At 41.1% G+C, this 23,343-nt stretch overlaps 1 protein-coding gene across 6 annotated transcripts in view; it reads right to left on the bottom strand.

Annotated features, from left to right (window-relative positions):
• Positions 1-1,101: 1,101 nt before the first annotated feature.
• Positions 1,102-23,343, bottom strand: part of LOC133951317 (arf-GAP with Rho-GAP domain, ANK repeat and PH domain-containing protein 1-like) — a 47,882-nt gene continuing 25,640 nt past the window's right edge. For 3 of the 6 annotated variants that reach the window (XM_062385186.1, XM_062385187.1, XM_062385192.1), the window contains 21 exons: positions 21,924-22,098; positions 21,477-21,611; positions 21,136-21,271; positions 20,948-21,050; positions 20,296-20,488; positions 20,059-20,104; positions 19,742-19,905; positions 18,612-18,824; positions 15,685-15,790; positions 15,444-15,591; positions 14,643-14,726; positions 14,165-14,242; positions 13,875-13,992; positions 13,074-13,187; positions 12,840-12,985; positions 12,663-12,745; positions 11,933-11,992; positions 8,039-8,102; positions 7,103-7,261; positions 5,070-5,107; positions 1,102-3,360 (listed from right to left, as the gene is read on the bottom strand). In XM_062385186.1, coding sequence (XP_062241170.1) covers positions 5,087-5,107; positions 7,103-7,261; positions 8,039-8,102; positions 11,933-11,992; positions 12,663-12,745; positions 12,840-12,985; positions 13,074-13,187; positions 13,875-13,992; positions 14,165-14,242; positions 14,643-14,726; positions 15,444-15,591; positions 15,685-15,790; positions 18,612-18,824; positions 19,742-19,905; positions 20,059-20,104; positions 20,296-20,488; positions 20,948-21,050; positions 21,136-21,271; positions 21,477-21,611; positions 21,924-22,098 — 2,346 coding nt within the window. In that variant the 3' untranslated portion in view covers positions 1,102-3,360; positions 5,070-5,086. The remainder of the gene's footprint in view (positions 3,361-5,069; positions 5,108-7,102; positions 7,262-8,038; positions 8,103-11,932; positions 11,993-12,662; positions 12,746-12,839; positions 12,986-13,073; positions 13,188-13,874; positions 13,993-14,164; positions 14,243-14,642; positions 14,727-15,443; positions 15,592-15,684; positions 15,791-18,611; positions 18,825-19,741; positions 19,906-20,058; positions 20,105-20,295; positions 20,489-20,947; positions 21,051-21,135; positions 21,272-21,476; positions 21,612-21,923; positions 22,099-23,343) is intronic. The other 3 variants (XM_062385191.1, XM_062385190.1, XM_062385188.1) reach the window with 3 other exon arrangements.

Genomic DNA, 23,343 nt, shown 5'->3' with positions numbered 1-23,343 from the left:
CACAGTCAGTATGTCCTTACGGACTCACACTGGCTTCCTGGAGCTGACTCAGTTAAGGCCGAACTTCACATAAAGGAAGCAGCTTTCCCGTCCAATGATGCAGTGAAATCCAATTTGCGTGTGACTCCCTCGCGCTGCACTCAAGGCTGTGGGCTCTGAGTGGAGATGAAGAATTCTGGCTCCCACAGGTGGATGTCCAGGTTTCTCCCAGAGCCCTGGCTGCTGTTGTCCCTCCTATTGTCTGTCTATCTTTGGACTTGTGGCACCACAGTGCTTTCGTTGAATTTGCATATTATTTCTGGGAGCTGGCAGGTGGGCTGGCAGGACCTGGCAGCTGCCGCCCTGCTGGCCCAACCCCTCAAGCTTGCTTCCCCAGTCTTGACTTTATCTTCTTCTTCCATTTGCGGCCCTTTCATCCTCATCCTCACCCCTCTGCTTTATGCAACCGCTGCTATGACCTATATAGTAAAGGCCATTTTAGTGTGTGTATGTTTAAGCATCCTCCCGTGTGTATGTGCGTGTGTGTGTGTCCCTCCCGGTGGGTCTCCTGTGCGTGTGTGAACAGTATAGTGAAGGTCTCCAGTGAGCGAGTCCCTCACGGGGCGCTGTCGGTGTGTGTCTCGAGGTACAGAGTGACCCTGATGTGTCAGATGGGCTTAGAAGAACGAACAAAGAGCTGGTGGACCTCCGTGACTCACACACACACACACACAGGAAACTTCCTCAGGGCTCTCCCTATGATCACTGTACCGCCCCCCCCCCCCCCACACACACACACACCCACACACACTTCCTTGAAGCACATCTATAGGCTCTACTTTATGGCTGTCGTGCAGCATGACATTACCATGAACCCCGCAGGCCTTACGGAAGTTTCTGTCCCTATATATTTGTGTTTACATTATACACACGTGTGATGCGTTGTGTACACGTTTGTTGCACAGCTTGCCTTGTCACAGGCGCCCTGTGGGTCAGATTATAATTTGACAGTGCACGTGTGTGTACGTACATTCATTTCATAAAAGCGCAAGAGCTGAAAGGGCAACAACCTTGTGGTGAAACACGTTTTGTCTTTTTCATTAAAAGGAAACGACACACACGTTAACTATCTGAATGTGTTTATTAGATTCTTAATAAGCTAAATCACTTAAATTCAGAGTTACAGAATTAGAAAATGGAAACTGAGGAGAAACCCTGCACATCTGAAGTGTTCACCTCCACCTGCAGGACCTTTAGACTTTGTTTTAAAACACTGACATGTTCAAATGACCAATTTGAAATTATTTGCACATACTGAACTTCCCATGACTAGAGTCTCCGCCCTTTTTTGATGCCGCCGCCAATCAGTTAAATTTCAGTCTGCGCACTCTCTCATACCAGATTCATTAGGTCACCTTGACCTTTGACCTTTGGCTGCTGAAAACTAATCACTTCATTTTTTCAGGCCAAGTGAATGTTTGTATAATATTTGAAGAGATTCCAACGAGGCGCTCTTGAGACACCTCACTGACTGGATCGGGGCGGACAACACAAAAACCTAATGCCTCTGTCCAATGACCTGCGCAGACAATAAGGGTCATTCAATGCAAACAAGATGAGATGGCTGATTAGTAACATTCAGAGGGAGGATGCAGAAAAACAGAGTTGAGTTCACATCACATCCTCAAAATGAAACCTGGTGGTGGCGCTGTAACTTCAGAGTGTATGTATACCTATGCAGAAGCCTCAGATAACTGAAGCAGATTAGACAAAGATATTGCAACGGGATCTTGTAACAGGACTTTAAGACGTTTCCTTCACAAGTGGACTGGAGTCGTCTTCTCCCGAGGTCCGAGCTTGACGACGCCTATTAACACATACACAAATAATCTGTACTGTATATACACATTATCGCTGTCACTATAAAAAGGTGTTTAAAACTAACATATAGCAGAACAGACCAAACAACAATCTACAGTCCAGCCTCCTCTGCTGTCCAAATAAATAAAAGATCTTCACAGCTAGTAGACGCTACAGGTGGCATCCAGGCAACAACACTATGCAGGGAGTGAGAGTGGGAAACATTCAAAGCATCTCGTAAGGCAACTGTGGGCAGGTTAATGCTTTAGAAAAAAAACACATATATACAAGTTTAGGCCCAAGAAAAAAGAAAGATCCAAGACGATGATGGACTGACATTTGCATCTTGTCGTTTGTGCACGGTTGTGTCATTTAAAAAAAACGATCCTGTGTTGATTGATTGTGATTGATTTACAGCCTAAACCTTAAGAAAACCGCTGGTTAATATAAAAACTGCACAAGTTCTGTACACTGCCACCGAGCATTGTTTTTGAGCAGGACCTGCACACAGAAGGACAGAGAGCTCTGCACCGGTCCAGACAAAAATCTGATAAGGCCGGGGGGGAAAAACATGGCTTTGATAAGTAAATATGTTTTTAAAATGTGTCTTGCATAAGGTGCACTGAATGAACTGATTTGAACAGAGAATAAGGGACAACATGGATCAAAGTACACTTCTCTTGTTTTAGCTCATGTTTAAAAAATGTTTAGCTCTCACCTGTGACCTATTTCCTTTAATCTTTACAACATAATGTTTTTTTCAGCACATGCTTCACTTTCCTTCACCCCTCACAAATACACATATTCACACATGGACCAATCGACAAAAGCACATATTCAGTGGAACCGTGACGAAGGCTGTAACTCTGCGGCAGAACATATATCGACCATTTCTCAGCTTTCTCTCAGGCCCAGTCTCAACTGAGACCAATCAACTGTCAGATATCAAACTTCAGATTTACTTACAATAGCATTTGTTTCAGCTGTTGAGCTGCAGGGTGATTCCAACAGCTCGTCGAGCAGTGACACAGAAAGAGCTAAAACGTCACAGAATTAGACATGTGTTTATGGTCTATAAACTTGTATCTTCTAATTAAAAACTAAGCACTCTATGCATGTGCCTACACTAACCCGACTAAGGCATTGACACTGTCCTGTAAAACCTTTCAGTGATTTCCTGACCAGTAGAAACATTGAGCGCAGATCCTCCACGTCGAGCTGATTCAGCAAACCTTCAGAGCGATTGTTGTCCGTCAAACTGTCACTTTAATGCCACCGCTGCTTCTACTATACATCCAGTTCAATTCATTTGTGCTGGGAAACCAGAGTGGGTTCTATTTTACACATGGTCCTGTCGTCCACACTGTATTTGGTCCGTGTCCTTTCCAGCAGACGAGGAGCAGACGGAGGTCCGAGGCCATAATCCCGACCCAGTGTGCGAGTCCACAACTGCTCTGTACAGTCACAGAACGATGATGTAATCGGGATGTTTAAAGTCCGTGATGAGGCCGACCATCTGCCCTTTAAAGAACAAACACCCAGATGCACAGTGATTAAATTCAGTGTTTACAACTTTTCCTTTCACAAATACTATAAATGCGTTTTCAAATCTCCTCAGTGAAACAAACATGTAGCTTTTTTATCCTTAAACCCTAAAATCAACTTCGCAGCAGCATCTAGGGATCAGGCTCAAAATGTCTCGGAGCCATGGCAACCAGACATGAGGCTGCCGATATGAAATGGGCTCGATGAGCAGCGGTCAAGAGAGCAGACACACGGCAAATACACAGTTCCACAAATACATCAACCCATCACCTCTGATCTTCCACTTAGACTCTGGGATATGTCAATTTCAGTGGAATTATAGTACAGGCTCATTTAATATAAGGGCTGCTTCTAAATAATTATTTTTACGATTGATTTATTTGTTTACTATCATTTTCATTCATTATGTTGTCATTTTATGTGGGGAATTAATGAAAAATGCAAAATAAATGGCATACCTCGAAGGCAAAGGAAACAGTACAAAACCAAAACATATGTTATTTGAGATGTATCACAATAAGTGTCACATTTGAGAGACTAATTAATAACTGAAATGTTCGATTCCTCATAGTAAATTATAGATTTTCTGTTGGACTAATTTAATAGTCATTCCAGCAATATTTAACAGTCACAGAGTCATTAGCTAGAATCTGAGCTTTTTATACCAGTCATAAGCTGCAGTAAGATTTACATGACCGTCAGCTGAGCATTTTATTCAGGTGGAAATTATTCTAAAGCTTTTTTAATTTATACACTTGATTGCTTGTGTCATTACTGAATTCATTATCCAAGAGCTCAGCATATTTTACAGCTGGAGCTATAATGATAAAAAATGCAATTATAGAGAGATAACAGAGTTAGTTCTGATCCGCTGTTACATCCTCACAGCCACAAGTTTTATCATCAACAACATATTTACATCAACTCAGATTATTAACCACACAAGAACCAAAATGTATTTAATCAGAAAATACTACAGTTATATGCTATCCACCTCCTAAGTAAAAAAACTCAGCGCTCATCCAGTGTCAGGATTGGCTGAAGATATGAGGGTTCTCTTATCGTAGACTCTGCTTAATGTTTTATGATGCCTGATGTTGACACAGTATTTAGCTCTATTGTTTTCCATTCTGTTGTACATAGATAATATTTACGTATACGTTGAAAGTTTTTTTTTTTTTTCATTACTGTTTCTTTCTAAGCAGGATTACGCAAAAACTACTGCTCCCATTTCCATTCTATTTAGTGTAGTGGTAGACTTCTAACGAATCAATTCAGAAATATTAATGAACAAATAACGCTTACAGGTGTGATATGTATGATTCAATTTAAAAGGGACTTTGGGGCTTTGGATGAGGTATGTGCTCTACTGGGTGCTATACTCGTTTTGATGTTGTTGGAGGTGCTGAGTGCTTCCTGGTTGTATCTGTGGACACTGTCTTTAATTTGTAGTTCATTCAAACTGAGACTTCAATTCCCTGGATGCTTGTAGTCACACAGGCCAAGCTGATTGACAGTTGTCAATTACACTCAGGTGAATCACGTGTTGTTGGGTGGCCTCTTGTGAAACCGCATGCATTCGAAGCCTGGACTTAAAATATATGTGATTACAGTTTTCAGTGTTAGGATGCATCTTTCCCCTCATTATCCACTTTATAACTAACCCGAGTGTGAAACTGTCTCACCTTCCTTGCAGCAAAGATTATCGAACATCTCTAAAGAGCTGAAAGATAAACAACAGAGGGGTTATGACACAAGCAGCTGGAGACAGTGATGGACTGAGGACAGAAGAAGAAGAAGAAGAATAAACCGGATTTCATTAATGATACCATAAATGATCTGAACAGTGACTTTACTCTGACTACAATGGGTTACTTAAAAATGTTGATCTTCGAGGAAATAAGTGTGAAGGAGAAGTGTTACAGTGTGAGAAAACAGATTTATACATCAAGTTATATCAACAATCAAGACAAGAGTGAGAGAATAAGTCAGACATCCTCCCTTTCACTCACATACACACACGAAAGCATACACACACGAAAGCATACACACACGAAAACACACACAGACACAGAAACACACAGACGGACGGACGGGTCTCATGTGAGCTGTCAGTGAGTCTAATGCAGACAGACACCCACTGACACATGGTCAGTGTACCATGTTCGTGTACTCCACATAGAGAATTTGACATCCTCTACGTGGAGTGAATATGCAGTGAATCCCTCCTCCACCTTCTTCACCCAAACACAAACACCCTGCGTACATCCAGCCTCTGCTGCCATCCCATCACCAAGGCACTACCACCTCGTCTCCCACTGGCAACAAAGACATTTGATCAAGTCAATCCATTAGTGAGATGTTAATCAATACAAAATAACTGGAAGGCAGCAACAGGCCGACCCTGGGATCTCCTTGATGCCGGTGGATGTAACAGCAGACTTACGTTGACTGTCTTATGTGTTGCTGCATTCTGCAGCAAACTAATGAGAGGCATGTGATGACTGCAAACAGCAGGAGGAGACAACTGCACATCAGACTGTGGATATTTTGTCTCAGAGGGCTGAGACGAAACGCTGAGTGAATTATTCTGGATGGCTGCGCTCAATTCTCAATGAAAATATAAGAACAGATGGAGTGGGTGATATTGATGTTGTTGAACAGGTCTGGTTTTATGTCAGTGTGCTTCAAATATAGTCCAACAAACCTAAAGTGATGATGTTTGTCTAATCTTTGCCGAGCATACAACTCTATGATCTGATATGGCAGCAGTGCTGTGGAGCTGTGTTAAAGGGATAGTTCCCCCCAAAAGATGAGTTTTAGGGGTTAACAGCGTTTCAGTCAAATCCAATACAATTGAAGTAACTGGGCGACCCCCCCCATCTTTAAAACACCACAGAAAAACAACAGAAAAAGACTCTATAGTGCTCCTGTGGTGATCATGTCATCCAAGCTTACAGACACTTGGATGACTACACAGAATGAACCATGAACAGTATGGAGCTATTTAAGGTGGGGGGTTTTCAGTTTGAAGACATGATCAACATCTACTTAAATTGTATTGGATTTAGCTGCAACGCTGTTTCCAGCCAAATTCAGTTTTTTCAAGTGTGTTTTTTTGTAGTTTCCTTTGAAGCCAGAGCGTCACCAGAAGAATTCAGTCTTGTTAGTTCTCAGTCCAAACCTCCTACAATATGAAGCTGCTACTGTCTGCACCTCTTCACATCAACTGGATTCTTAGACATTTATAGACCTTGACTCAAATAATAATTTATTTTCTGGACCGGAGATCCAGGCTCCTGAAAACACACATTTGTGTTTCATGAAGGAAAGAGCCCTGTAGTCTATTTTTGGTCAACGTTGTCCAAGAATCCAGATCCTGTCATAATGATTAAATCATGGATGAATCATTGAGCAGAGAGTATTGATCCTGCCCAGGTGCAACCCTCACCACCTGTGTCATTTTGACAGGAGAGAATAAGAAAAAGAAAACGTGCAGAGCTCCTCGTGCACCCTCTTACGTCTGCAATAATCAAAAGGTGATAAAGGTTTTACACAGTTTGTACAAGATGAACGCCAATTGGTTCTCCTCTCCTGAGGATCAAGGTTGAGGGTGTGGACCACCTGTTCAGCATGACTGTCTCTGATCAGCCCACAGCTTTAAATTCAGCTGAAGGGTTTTTCCTAGATTATTCCCAGTTATTGGTCAGTGACTCACAGCAAGCGGGTCTTGGCTGAAAGCTGCTACGCTGTTCCGCATCTCATTCTCACTGCCACGCAGCGGTATGAGTGACACGTTACCATGACGCGTGTCCGGCAGCACGCGGCTCACCCGCGTCAGCTTGAGTCCGTCCTGAGGCCACACGTTGCCCTCGTTCTTTAAATGACGAGTGGACAAGGACAGGGGGAAAGATGAGGGGAGGGGATTTTATAAAAAAGAAAAAAACAGGTGCAATAAATGAGTATCAACAGGATTAAAAAAAGATTTTAAACATTGTCTCTGATGATAAATGACCTATTGGCATTAATATATTATATTGAATTGTTTGTAGTCCTTAAGACCACTTCTAAAACTTATTGGATAATTTTCTTAAAAGGTCCTACAAGGAAGTTTTCCCTTTCGTTGATTGTGGTGCCTCTGTGGACAAAAGAAGTAGTGTTCCACTGTGGCAAAACATTCAACATATTCATTAAAAACAAGTCAGTAAAGACAATCGTCTAACAATATTAGAATTGATTTAATATAAACATTGAGTATTAAATTAATTTATACATGTAAAGGAACAGACAATACTTAATGTATGGGGGCATAAAGTTGGCTCAAATTTCAAACCACACCATTACACACAGCTGCTTGCCGGATGCACAGCGGTGAGGTAATGTTTCGTAATTGTCATTCTGATCTTTTGTGAGAGACGTGGAGTTGGTGAGGAACAGACTCGGGAGTGCTGGTCTGTACGAGTTAGCCGTTAGCCTAGCGCATAGTCCAGCCAGCTTCCCCGCTTCTGTTTCCTCTCCCTCCGCCTAAACATGGGCTTTTCCAGCTAAATGTCATAAACTGTTGCTCTGACTTAGCAGCCAATCCGTACAGTTGACAGACATTGAGAATAGTTTATAGAAAAGTGTGTGTTTGTGTGTGTGCATAAGATCACACCTGAATACTTAGAAAAGTAGCGAACCACTCCCTCATTTCTGTCTGGGTGTCACAGCAGAGATACCTGCAAATAAATAGAGGGTGATGAAGAGAGGGAGACAGTATGATACAAATCAGGAGGTAGAGTGTGTGTGTGTGTGTGTGTGTGTGTGTGTGTGTGAGAGAGATGGGAGAGAAGACAAGGCTCAGAGGCATTCAGAGGGTAACTTTGGTACATTTTTGTTAAAGGGAAGAGGGTCGAAAGTGTGAAAAACTTAAAGTGACACACTCTCCTATGACGCTGTGTAGTAGCACCACAAGCATAAACATTGAGTATGATTCCTAACTTAAATACTGAACTGAAAGAAATATTGATTAGAACCTCCAGGGTAAAACTTGTGTCCCCTCTCCAGGAAGTGTGTCTGTGTCTCTCTCATTTCTGTATGTGCACGTGAATATTTCCTGCCACTCAGGTTGCAGTCGCACAGCCCCAAGGGTCATCAGTGATGCTGTGGTGCCGAATGAATAAGCTTTATTCACAATTGTTATGGGCACAGATTCAACTCTTATTCAAGTGCGATCCACCGAGACACAACAGAACTCTGATGCAAACAACACAGAGAGAAATGTAAATACAATGAGGACAGTTCGCACGCACACGCACGCACACACACACACACACCTCTCTATAGTTGTAAAAGGTAAATGTTCTGAATTTATATTAAGCTTTTCTAATATTGATGACCACCCAAAGCGCTTTACAGCACAGTTTGCCATTCACCCTCACATTCAAGTGCATCTATATGCAGCACTTTTGCTAGCTCTAGAAAAACGAGGGGCCATTCGTTGTTCAGTATCTTGACCAATGACACTTCAGCAAGCAGATGGGGGAGACTGGGATCGAACCACTGACCTTTTGACTTGACATAATGCATTACCTTATCCTAACAGTCACAACTATATACCTAACCCTAACCTAATTCTAACTCTAACACTACAACCTACTCTTAAACCTAAAATAAAATAAATACATTTTTTAGGACCAGCCAAAAGGTTGGCACAAAGTCAAAATGTCCTCAGAGCACATGTGCAAGAGGGACATCAACCTGCAGGACTCCGTAATCTTAAATGTGACCTTTCAAAATATATATTTTTCTCTTCTTTTATATTTTATCTTTATATTTTTAAAGATTCCATTTGATCCAGGTATCCACCATCTCATCCAACTAAAATCTTTGTTTGCAACATAACTCTGGGTGAATGTTACTTGGGAGAGGATCTCCAGATGTTTCCTGTTTGGAGAGGATCAGTTGCTGGTGTACGTGTGAGGGACCACGTCCTTGCGATTAGAAGTGTCTGCTTGTTGGGGAAAAGGCGGTATCCATGAGTTCATGCTGAATCCCGCCTGCATGCCTAGATGGTACGAACTTTACGGATGTTGCTACAGCCTCCATCGCTAGATGGATTTTTCGCAGAGCTGCTGATGGTGCCATCCAATTTCAACTTTTACAAATAAACTACTGATCCTGTGATTGAGTTAGCAGCATTAACTATAGGATGCTCACCTGCACACACATACATTCTCTATATGCACGTACATCACTCTCTCATACAGGATAGATGAATGGCTCAGAGGGGATGTCAGAATTGACAGGTTATCAAGGGGGATGAGTTTTGTCATTTTGGTTTAAAAGGCCTCCTGAGTAGAAATAATACATTTACTTTTTATGCCATTGTAGATAATCATCAACTGCAGAATATATTTTTTTCTGTTCATTTATTACTATGGATTTCCATGAAACTACAGAATAAAATCTAATTAACATAGCCAAAATGAATCAGTTCTCTTTGAGCTTAAAAGCAGTGATCACAAGAGTGTGCTGAAGAAGTAGTGCCACACACTGGGTATATTAATAGGGCCTAATTGCTTTGCTGGAATAGAAGTAGTAACAGGAGGGTGCAGCAGGGTGAAGTAAGGCCCGGAGATAAGTTCAGTAGTGTCTGCAACATGGCACCTCCTCATCCATTTACTCCTTCGTATTTTCATTTTCTTTCTTATCTTTCACCACTCTCCCTCTCTCCAACTTTCTTTTATTTGAAAAAAATGTAAATTTCCGACTCGGTATACAGTATCTCCTCTTCAGTGTGACACTTTGACTCTACCTTCCACTTTCTCCCCCTTCCTTCTTTATCTTTCCTCCACACGCGCTCCCTCTCTCAGGTAGCTTTTTTTTGTGACAATGTGAGTATAACTAGGGGATGATACTGCCCACAGCCTCACGAAAACATCACAACTGTTTCAACTGTGCTGATGTCTAATGCTGTTGACACTGTCGTGCATAATGTAACATGAACACATGAGCAATGGGTGTACACATATAGACACAGAGGGATGTATATGTGGACAGACATGGTGGAGAATAGATATGCGACTGTGTTGGTGGTGGTGGTGGTGGTGGTGGTGGAGGGCTTGTTTTTTTCCCTCCTGGGTGGAAATGACCCTTTCTATGCGTCCTCCTCCAAACACTCACACCGTGATCTGACCTGTTTTTCCCACCTACAGAGAGAACTGCCAGCTTTATCCAACACTGGCCATGTTTACATGTACATGAAAGACGTGATCACACTGCCATCAAGAGAAAAATGCCACCGCATGCTGAACACAAGGACATCAGGAATGTCAGAGCAACTGAATAACTTTGCACTAAAGGCTGCAGTGAGACACAAAGCTACAGGAACGTTGTGTTATAGTATAAGGTCGAACTGCAGAGCGTTAGCTTACCATATCTTACACAGCATGGTGCAAATGCCTGGTTTCAGACAATAAACTGTATATAAAGATGGTCGACATTTTTCCACTTCCTCCGCCTATCCGGAAATGAAGCCTAATATTCCAGATACAAATGCTGCCATGGAGTCGCAGTTAAGAAGTCCTGCTACCGAAGTGCTCAACAAACTCTAAGTCAGTCTCAGCTGTCAGTCATTGTTTATATCATCAAATGACTAGAGAAAACCAAACTTACAAGAAATATGAAGAACTAGGAATATTTGTCAGCCTGACAAAAACTAAAACTATAAAACAGACAAGATCGTTGAGAACATTTATTAGACTTTGACTTTTTTGTTTTGTCCATGTCCCATCCACTAACATGGCAGAGGTGAGATATATGACCTATACTGCAGCCAGCCACCAGGGGGCAATTCAGACGCTTTGGCTTCACTTTTGGGAAACTGTTATGTCTTCCATCTCTACACAATTTACATTTTCATGTCCAGCGGCTACATTTAATTTGCAAATGTACTGGCACAGCATTTCAATGTTATCTTAAGCAGGCGCAATGTGAAGACCGTAATGTGAATGTACACAGGCCAAAAGTTAAAAACAGCTGACCTTTAAAGGGAATGATCGACGGCACTCTAATCTATTTATTATATGCTACATCCAAAACACACGAGACAATACACACAACATTAATCATCATCAATATTAATATTAATCATTACAGATTAAGAACAACCCATTTGGACCGTCCCCTAAATGCACATGCAAAATGCACTGAGATCTGAGATTTAAGTAGAGCCCTAGAATAGGACATGACAAGAATGGAGAGATGATTATAAATACACAAACACACACACACACATGCATACAGACAAAGCAGAGTGAATCTTTAAATAAGCCACACACAGGTCCAAACTTAAGTCATTTGATGCAATCTCTATAATTATAATTATTACAAATATGTCTTGAGCTGAGGTCTTGATACAGGGAACTGAGCATTTTAATAAACAATGTGTGCTTGTTAAATCAGACAGTGTGAGCAGGACTGAGCTGCGAGGGCTGTGGGCGGACGGCCATGTATCGTGTATGAAAGATGAACATCCTGAAAAAACAGCTACTGGACAGGTACTCACCACTGCTGCCTCTCCGGCCTCTCTTGTTTCACACTCTCACACACCACTGTGAGGCCCCAACTGGAAACACACAGATGAGGAGACCGAAATTAGTTCAACAGCAGTTCTGCTGTAACAGTGTTCATCATTCTTGGACATAACCTGCCCCCTAGTGGTCACTATCTTTTCATGCCCCCATGTATGTAAAGCTATTTACTACAGATAGTCACATTTCTCCAAAATTAGAAGATTAGCAAAACATTATGCAAATTATTATCCTTCAAAACTATTATGCTGAAAATGACGTTGCGTTATAGAATTGGCTTTCAATTTGTGTAGATTGTGTGTATAATGTGTAAGTCAATTCAAAATACATATTTACTCAAGATTTTTATTGAATTCTCTTTTGACTCAACCCATACCTAATAAAAGTATATTTGCTCCTACATAAGTATAGCTTTTTACAAAGACCATTTGGTCTATATAGAATGTTCACAGTAACAACTCATGACTCTTCTATAAGCCAGAGACAGATATTTTTTATTTTATTCAAATTTAAAAGTTTATCTTCTCAAAAGTCACAGACACAGATATTAAAGAGAGAAGTAAGTTATAGATCATTGTCGATTAGATAGTGGTTAATTTTTCCTGTCTTCCCTCTAGTACAGCCACCTGTGGCATTGCCACTCAGTATCATGACATCCGTGACATTCTGGAAACATGTACCCTGCACTGCATGTACAATACTCACCAAGTGGGAGGACGGAGTTTCTTCTTGATGCCCATGTAAACCTTGAGATTCTTCACAGGCCAGTCACGTTCTGGGCGGTTACTCTGAAGTCGCAGAGAGTGAAGGGGACAGAGTCAATAAATCTACGACTCCAAAATCAGAAAGAGTGAACGAGTTTGCACTTTTTGTCAGTCTTACCCTGATTTCCTTGTACATCCTGAGCGAGCTGGAGTTGAGGATGAAATATCGGTCATGGAAACTTCCAGAGGTCAGTCCCAATCCCAGGATGCTTCGCTCCTCTCTGAATTTCATGTTCCCGTGTTTGGATGCGTCCACTTTACTTGCTGAAGGGCAGATTAATAAGAATGAGGTTAGGAGGAAGCCAAACAATTCAGAGAGATTTTATTTTTTGTTGGGAGATGGCGTGTTTACTCAGGTAGAGGATCATGGCTTCCATAGCAAGGTGCTTCTTAATGAGCAGATGGGAGTCAGTGCCAAAGGAGTGAAGGATGGGTAAGACTCGCTCCAGATAGTGCAGAGGACGCTCTGAGGTGGGAAAGCAGTGGACACAGGGGGGTGAGAGAATGTGGAGTTATTTAAAATCATTCATTTATCATTCTTATTAAGAGAGAAAACACAAATGTCCCACTCAGACCAATAAAAACACTATTGATTGTTAGCGTTCAACATTTTCTAATAACACGATGTTAGATTCCCTCCAGCTCTTCCCATCACTCATACTGTTTTTTATTTCCTGTCTTACTGTCATACCAGCAGGATGGTTCTCTGACCGGTGATTGGAAATCTGCCAATCGAGTGTAGCTGGCATTTGATAAGGCAAACAGAGGCTTTTCCTCAGAGGGGAACCAGATGTACCACATACCAGGCTCAAAACAAACCACGATGCACAGTCACCGCACTGACAGGTATCATTACGCCTCTGGAGTTTGTGTCGCTGTGGTTTGCTCAGGTAGCAGGTTGAGTGAAGAGCTCTTCACAGGCTTTGTTTTGCCACAGGAGATTACATTTTTCATGCTACTGTGTCACAGATTGTATTTAGTCAAGTGAGCCTGAGTCGCTTTCAAAACCAAAACGAAAATAATGATATATCTGTACACAGACATAAAAGCTGGAGATTAAAAAAGAAAGTGGTAAAAGGAGATAACTACAAAATTAATACATATTTACTATTGTATTACATTCTATTGTTCCTTCTTTCTCTCCATGTCTCACCCATTTCCTCCTTGTTGCTGACCTCCCAGCAGCTCCAATACTCCTTGGCTTTAACAGGGATGTTGCGCCGGTCAAGAACCTCACATGTCAACTCTGCTGCCGTCATAGCACCAGGGATCTGAGAAAAAAAGGAACCTGGTTACTCCAGAGTTCAGACTTCCATCAGCACATGGTGAACGTGTGGCCAATATTAATCGAGCCAGTTTGTTTTTGTGAAACTCGTAGAAAAGAAAGGAATTAGACATTAAAAATGTGCAGTATTATGGTTAATTTAATAAAGTTCAGGTCACCTTAACATGTTGCTCTGCTGTGTTCTTTATTTCCTCCAGGTACACTGTGCAGATGAAATGTCCTCCAGGCTCAGTGCTCTGAAGTGACCAGTGAGCACGCACACACACACACACACACACACACAAACACAAAGAAAAAGGAAGACAGAAATACATCATTAGGATAACAAATAACATCATGAATAGATGCAAATTGACATCTGCATGCACACAACACCAACAAAGAGCTAATGTCTGAACTGCGTTACAGGTAAATTTGCATTAAGATTTTAAATGGTGAACACTCGTTACTCTCAGGCATGAACCGAACAACTTTGAAATAAATGATGTGGAGCTATGAGGGTATTAAATCACATTCTTATAAAAAATTTATCGAAGGGGCAGTTAAGTTCATTGCAACTTTTTGAACTGACTCCTACTTTACTTTGTATGGAGCAAGATCACTTGAGTGTTTTGTGTGATCATGTGTGTGACTCACGGGAAACTTTGTGCTTAGTTTCTCTCGCACTTGGATGATAGCAGTGATCTCCTCCAGCTGCTTCTTTAGCTGCTGCTCATCCACCTGTAAACAAGGACGCACACATTAATTAATACACACACACAATGTATCAGTCAACAGCTGGCCTAATACTTTAACTACAGCATAATAATCGTTCAGATCTCAGTCTGAAAGCCCCAGTGGCCCTGTGAACCGGTTTGTTACTGGTTAACCAGCAGGAAATCAGAGCTCCATGTTGAGCTAATGTCATTAGCATGAGGCTGTATTTTTAACTTTTCAAAACAAAATAATGCAGTTAAGATAACATAGTTTGGAGGTTGTTTTTTATTTGAAGTGAATTGTGGCCAAGACTGGAGGGATTTCATTTAGAGCTCAAAAGAGGAATCCCATCATCATTGTGCGTTTCCTTCCTCTCTCCCTAGCCTCCTTCTGATTTTAATTTTCAGGAAATAAACACAAAGTTATGTAAGAACATAATCTTATTACCACATAACTAAAACATTCCACTAGATAAGATCAGTTTCTATTCATGGGACAATACTGATGAGCATTTAAATGCTACTGGAAATAAACTAGATCTGACAGGAATCTGTTTGTAAGCTTCCTGTTGCAGCCAATTGAAGCTACCATGTCCTTTGACATCTCAGCCTTTCAGAGCCATGCAATCTATGCGGTTTGCCATTTCCTGATGTCACCACTCAAGATTTATGAATCAGGTTACAGAACAAAATGTTTTGCCCTCCCATCATTCCTCTGTCTACGGCAGGCAATGAGTCTGACCTCGAAGATGAGGGTGTAGTGCTCTATGAGCTCCTCTACGGCGCGGCCAGCAGTGTAATCCTTCCCATCCGTCTGGAACAGTGTGGGACCAAACACTATGGCCAGGTTATGGAGGTTCATTTGGTTCAGCTCAGAAAAACGTTGCACACTGAGACAAGAACAGGGAGAACACACATTAGCATGCGCACACAGACGTAAGAATAGATACAAGAGGATTATTTTGCTTGAGTGAGTGTCTCACCAGTAGAGGTGATTGATAAGAGCTTGTAGTGTAGCCTTGTTAACGCGAGGCAGTCTGTTCAACAACAGCTGGTACTGGGAGATTTTCATACTTTCATCCGGAATGGCTGTAAGAAGAGAAAGGAAGAGGAAGAAAAGGAGAAGGTTTTCAAACAAAGAATGAAGAGAAAGAGAGATCACAGAGAGCGTCAGGGTATGTGAGCGGGGAAGAGGAAAAGCACAAGAGAGAGAAAGGGATCAGTGGAAAGAGGGATAAAGATATACAAATACAAATGAATGCAGTAACAGAGAGAGAAGGAAAAACACATCATCATAGAGTAAGATTCAAATAAAAAGGAGTTAAAGGTGACAAGTTACTTAAAAATTGACTGTAGTGCTGTGAGATAAAGGTTTTATTGTGCCTTGACTTCAAAAGCAACAACATATCACCTTACTCAAGGCTGGAGCAACTGATCTGACAACTCAATCATATTTTTAATCTAGTTTCATAGTTAATAACGCCTTCAGAGTTTGATTAGTTAAACTTAAGGTGAAAATGTAGTTTTTAAACATGTTGATATGACCCTCTTGTACCACATATATGATAAGAGACTAATCTCACGCGAAATAAGTGACGACATGGCTGAGCATTTACACCACTTTAACACTGCAGTAAACAAATGCCAACCTTAAAAAAATAACTGATTCCACCAGCCAGGGTTTGTGATGTCATAAACATAAGAAACCAATCCTGTCAACTTATGGGAGGGGCTCGGTAGCTGGAAAAGGCTCAAAAAGCTGTGAGTGAGGTGACACACTGAGCAGGGGCGGGGTCATACAAGCAAAAGCAAAGACCTCAGTCGTGAAATGAGGTCGTGTTTAAGCCATTTCAGGGCCATGAGGGAAGATCTTTAATGAACAACCAATTGAATATGTAATTTTGAGGCACATATAAGAGTTTCAGGGGCTGTAATAAGTCAACGGAGTCTGACTTAAAAAGGAAAAAAGGCAGAACACCTTTTCCAGTTCCCCCCCCCCTTATATGGAGGACCATACATGACATAAGTAAAAATAAATAAATAAATAAATGTATAAATAAATACAGAAATAAATAAATAAATGAATAAATAAAAATGGAAATAAATAAATAAATACAGAAATAAATAAATAAATATGTTAATACCAAAAGAAATGTCAAAAGAAATGTCTTAAATATATTTTAACATTTATTTTTTCCCTGATGCATTTCCTTTGCATTTGCAGTGTCCTTATGCTAATGAGAAAGGCGGGCCTAACCGCAGTCTCATGCAGGATTGGTCACAGGAGTGTAATGATCCAGCCCTACTACTTCTGCATTTCAATGCTGGTGTCCAGTAGCTGTTTGCAGCGTTGAGCCAGTTCACACTTAAAATGAACTAGTTCAAGTTCAGAGGGTTAGTTAAGGTTATTTTTTATTGGGATGATTTAGGTGTCAGTAGTCCTGACTGTGAGCGTTACGTCTCGTGTTGTAATGAGCACAAGGAGCGAGCCGAGAGGAGGAGGAAACAGAAACTCCAGCTCGGTACAAACCACCTGCCGCCTCTGCTGTGATCATGAAGCCGCTGATCTCTGAGCAGATGTGACCAGAGAAGCTCTGTGTTTCCACTGTTTCCACTGTTCCACAGAGTCACTAACTGGCTGCTTCACGGTGAAGAGATCAAGTCTCAGTCACTGCCCGTGTCTCTGAGCGAGTGTGTGACGGAGCGCAGGGGCTGTGTGTGTGTCTGTGTAGTTCAGTTGACCAATCCTGCTCGAGACTGAGGTTAAGCCCGCCTTTCTCATTAGCATAAGGACACTGAAATGTGGAAATAAATAAATGTGGAAATAAATAAAAGTTGCAATAAAAGTGGAAATAAATAAATAAATGTGGAAATAAGTTTAAGACATTGATTTATTTAATTCTGCATTTATTTCCATATTTATTTATTTATTTCCACATTTATTCCAACTTTTATTTTTCGATTTCAGTGTCCTTATGCGAATGAGAAAGGCGGGCCTAACCTCAGTCTCGAGCAGGATTGGTCAACTGAGCTACACAGACACACACACAGCCCCTGCGCTCCGCCACACACTCGCTCAGAGACACAGGCAGTAACTGAGACTTGAGCTCTTCACCGTGAAACAGCCAGTTAGTGACTCTGTGGAACAGTGGAAACAGTGGAAACACAGAGTTTCTCTGGTCACATCTGCTCAGAGATCAGCGGCTTCATGATCACAGCAGAAGCTGCAGGTGGTTTGTAACGAGCTGGAGTTTCTGTTTCCTCCTCCTCCTCTCGGCTCGCTCCTTGTGCTCAGTACAACACGAGACGTGACGCTCACAGTCAGGACTACTGACACCTAAATCATCCCAATAAAAAATAACCTTAACTAACCCTCTGAACTTGAACTAGTTCATTTTAAGTGTGAACTGGCTCAACGCTGCAAACAGCTACTGGACACCAGCATTGAAAGGCAGAAGTAGTAGGGCTTGATCATTACACTCCTGTGACCAATCCTGCATGAGACTGCGGTTAGGCCCGCCTTTCTCATTAGCATAAGGACACTGCAAATGCAAAGGAAATGTATCAGGGAAAAAATAAATGTTAAAATATATTTAAGACATTTCTTTTGACATTTCTTTTGGTATTAACATATTTATTTATTTATTTCTGTATTTATTTATTTATTTCCATTTTTATTTATTCATTTATTTATTTATTTCTGTATTTATTTATACATTTATTTATTTATTTATTTTTACTTATGTCATGTATGGTCCTCCATACCCTTAATTGCCCTTTAAAGGTTTTTAAATATCAGCCCTTGACGTCTAATAACAATACAACACAAGTCTAAAGGGACTTCTTCCGTAGAAAATAGCCACTAATATTTTAAAACTGTGCTGAAGTATAATAGTGTTGTGAATGTTACCAGCTGCACTGAGCCAGTTGCTGGCATCCTCAGAGGTGAACAGTCCCTCTTCTAACTCCCTGAAGAAACGCTTGAGGGTGTTGGAGACGTCGTCCACCTGGTGCTCTCCTTCCCTGAGATGAACCCTGCGAGCATCACTGCGAAATTTCTCACACTGCGCGGCCACCCGTGAGTTCACACCGCTCTTACGATAGATTCCCTCAGATGTCAAGCCTAGACAAAGATATTGAACAAGAACAAACCCCAAAACAGTTATAAACACAGGTAATATACAGCTCTAACTGTAACACTTGGACCATCACTTACTTTGATGCCATAGCTAGATGAAAAATACCTTGGTCATTCAACTCACTAGAAGGATCATATAGTCCAGCAGAGATTCCAAATCTTAGTTGTATAGAGTGAAAAACACATAATATTCCAGCTAAAACCTTGTCTTATTTTTAAGAAATATACATTTTTGAGATGGGGTTTAGGACAATGATGGACAATGTTTAGCTTGCTTATGAGATGTGCGGATATGTAATTTAGTTCTTATAGATTTTGTAGATACACCATTCTCTAAAGAGTAAAACATGCAAATATGTTGCTCCTTTGACCACATATCAATCAAAAAAGGTCAATAACTATCAGTGCAAGTAATGCCCAGTACATGGTTTCTTTAATATTCTTGCTATCTTCCTTTTGTCCTTTCCCTGTATGAGCTGTATTTTGCAGCATTGTGATATAATTAAAATTCATTTTTAACCAAACTCACACCAGATCATGTAGTTCCATTAAGACAAACTTGAACTAGTTACAGAGACAAAAGATCCCGTAACAGTTCTTCATATGGCGCCTAACATCAAGCGTCTAGAAGAAGTCACTATAATATTTCAAACAGGTTTTAAAAACCCAACTCTTAGTCAAAAAATCAGAAGCTGGGTCATGGAAAAAATGACAAGGATCCTTCTCTCCTGGTTTCCCACAAAGCTGACCAGGGGAAAAACACAGTGTCAAGTGTTCACATTCAAGTGAAAATAGAGTATAAAGCGATGTGAAAACACGCATATGCAAGACAGAGGTATGGAGAATGACTTCCTTAGTATATGCAAGATGTGTGTCTGTGTCTGTCTTTGTATGGCTCTCACCGCACTGAGTGATGTAGCCGATGCAGCTGTGAACGATGACCGGTATGTCCGTCTCTGTGAGCTGCTGCTGGCCCAGCGTGTCCCCTCCGCTCCCCGCTGCCGTCTGGATGGCCGCGCACCAGCCGCTAAAATCCAACTTCCTCTCTCCCTCTATGTACAGAGTTCTGCAAAAAGAAAAAGAAAGAGCGAGGGGAGGGAAACGGATAGAGTAGAAGTTAACACGTTTAGACGTTTGTATCCGTTTAATGATTAGTTGTAAATGTTATACAATTGGGATGAATTTAAAAAAAGAAACAGGAATTACTCGTTCTTCTCACCTGCCTTTCTCCACCAGTACCAGCACTTCGTTGTCTTGTTGGATGGCTGTAACACACAAACACATTGTCATCGTTTTATTCCATCAGAGCAATGTTTCTAAATTGAACTGCATTCACAAAATATTTGTGATTCAAATTACTGTTTATCGTAAACATTATGCCTACAGATTTGAGTATGTACAGTATTTGTAACACTGCTGTTTGTGTGTGTCTCCATGTGCTTGTGTCTTCACTCACAGAGTTCATTAAGTTTACGAAGGTGGATCTCCTCCCCCTGGCCATTCTCCAGATGGGCGTGGAGTGTGGAGCCCACCAGAGCAAACCAACCAACTTTTGACGTTTGCAGGTTCAAGCCGTCTTTGCACTTCAGCCGCCCAATCCGCTCAAAACCAAGCCTCAGCAAAGGCTCTGCAGAGGCCGGGATAAAGTTCTACAAACAAGAGGAGATTGTGACTTTGACACACAATGCATATTATTAATCATTTGCCATCTCTTGTGATGATGATTTAACCACTGTAGTCTGTGTATTGCTGAAGCCCTGCACCAAAACTGATACTAATTAAATTCTTAGAAGGAACGCTCAGCCCAAAGCTCAGGGAATAATTAAAATAGTGTCAGTGATGAGGTCTATTGTTAGAATTATAACAACATCATTCTAACAATACACACTTTGCTGCATCTATTACACAAAGGAATGTTGGTTATGTGGAGTACAGCTCTGAAGAAAAATAAGTGAATCAGAAAAATGAGCTTCATTACTTTACCCTGTCCTTATCAGATAGATAATTAAGAAAGATAATTTCCAAGCTTAACATAGGTGGAACCTTCAGGAGAAAGTAGGAGGGTTTGTGTTTGTAGTATTAGACCTCAGTATATAATTGGCACTCACCTTGGCAATAGACTTGACCCATTCTTTGTGGCCATCTGGATCATCAGTGCCAAACAGATAGAGACGCTCTGACTCAGAGTAGAGTTCAAAGGTATTGTCATACCTATTGAAATGCAAGGTTAGGATATTTAGTTTTAGCCATGTATTATCACAGTTGTTGTTATCTCAGCCCATGAATATGTGTTTACCCATGTCTTTCAGGTGCGTCGACAGCCAAGCAGACGATCTCTGAAGCTTTCAGAGCTCCGTTGGGGTTCGCGTTCTTGTCACTCTCATAGTAGCTGAAGGTGCCATCATTCAACACACACCATCGGCGACTGAACTCTACAAGCAAGAACAAATAAAGACTTAACAAGCATGAATTAAAGAATGTTAATCTTTAGATTAATTTAGTCTTTTATTTTTCGCACAGTGAAGGAAGTCGGCTAATTCTTCCTATTTAAAGTTGATGAGCTAAGAGAAAAGCTTTATAAAACAGACAGTTAGGTGTGAGTAGAGTGCGTTAGTGGTGCATAGCGTGAGTGAAAACCTTCTTTGCCCTTTCGTTCCGAGATAGCCCGAGCCATGGATGCAGTTTTGAATAGGAAGCCATTGTGAGACACACAGGGTGGTGCTGAGTAGTGTACCGCCTCCATGGCCCTGTCCACATGTGATTGTGGCAGCTCTGCAGGGGGAATAAAAAAAAAAGTTAAATATTCAATTTAGCAAAAACTCACTGGAAGTCGTTTGGTTATACAGCATAGTCTAATACTAAAACATCCAGAATTCAAATTAATTAAATAATGTAATGGCGTAGCGGACATAATGAAATGAGACTACGCTCTGTAACATTTAAACAGGAATATGAATAGAATATTCTATTAGGAAGTCATATTTGAAATAATGTATTATTCTGAACAAGGTCAATAGCCTGTATATTGGCGTCCATATAAATATGGTCAATGTGACCCTGTCCTTGCAAACAGTTAGACTGTACCTGTGTTGAGATTGTGGCTGAGTAACTCAGCCTGTAAGAGTTGTGAGTGTGCGATGGCCAGCGAGAGAGGAGAGGGCCAACTTGCCACACCAGTTGAACAATTTACATCGGCCCCGCAGAAGATCAGGCTTAATGTCTCGAGCACATCAGTGCACTGCACATTTATACATAGAGCCTGAGGAGGAGGAGAGAGGAGGGGACAATCAGTACAAAAAGACACACAAGAGGAAATTAATATATCGAAAAAGAAAACATGGGTTGCTTGTTGGCATCAATAACAATGGGCTGTAGTGTAATTAGTGCTTGAATTCAGAATAAACCAGATATTATACATATATAAAGACACCAAACGTGTGCTGTGGAAATACTGTGTTTCAGAGATATATATATATAGGGACATGAATCTAAGTGGCCAAACACAGTATAGTATGCCACTCTGGTCATATAAAATGGATCCAAACAGTGTAATATTTTTATACTATTTCAAAACAGTCATACAGAAATGAGATTTGAAAGTGAGACACTGAAAGAAAAGGAAGGAAGAAAAGCTTAAAGGGGGAATGACTCAGGGAGATACAGGAAAGAGGACTAGAGTGGGCAAGGGAAGAATCCAGTTACAGTGAGAGAGAGAAGGAAAATAAGAAAATAAGTGTAACAATGACACAAACTGATAATAAACTGATGACTTTTGCACTGTGGTCCTGCAGCTGCTGCTGACCAGGCTGAAACTGTAGATGAGATTCTCTGTCAGCTTCTTTGTTTCCGAAAACACAGCTTTGTCAAACCAAAATTAAAACAACTTCAAAAGATCTTGATCCAGAACCATTAACAGTATCATTTTGCAAGCAGAAATTAGGGTGACTGGAGAAAAATGGGAGAGAAGAGAGGTTGGTGAAGAGGGTCAATGGAGGGAGAAAGAGGGAGTTATATTTGGACTGTAGCTTTGCCTCAAAGCATTAAAGTACCAAATTATGTCCATAAATTTTAAAGAAAGAGGAAGGAGGGGGAGGATAAACGGAAAGATGTAATGTCTGAGAAGAGGGGAATGCAGTGTTTTTACAGCTGAGGAACTCCTACTTATGCAAATGTTCACACATACACACGCCTGCGCACACCCCCCCCCCCCACACACACACACAGACACACACACCAGTCTGTCTTCGGTTAAAACCAATAAGCTCTTTTGGATTTGATTGAGAAATTCCACAGCTCTCTGTCACACATTCAGGCAGAACCCCTCCTCTATTTAAGCACATCAGAGCCTCTGCACACACATGCAAACAAACAAACCAATTAACAGACTAAAATTGCACAAGACCGCCCCCCCCTCGAAATGTACACACACACAGACACAACTCCACATGCAGGTGTTGTAGAGACGGTGTGAATGCAACAATAGAATTGGTTTATAGGAACAGTA

The sequence above is a fragment of the Platichthys flesus genome, chromosome 4 (genome assembly GCF_949316205.1).
Source record: "Platichthys flesus chromosome 4, fPlaFle2.1, whole genome shotgun sequence".
NCBI lineage: Eukaryota > Metazoa > Chordata > Actinopteri > Pleuronectiformes > Pleuronectidae > Platichthys > Platichthys flesus.
The sequence above is the reverse complement of the archived record's forward strand: the minus strand, read 5'-3'. Positions and strand labels throughout refer to the sequence as shown.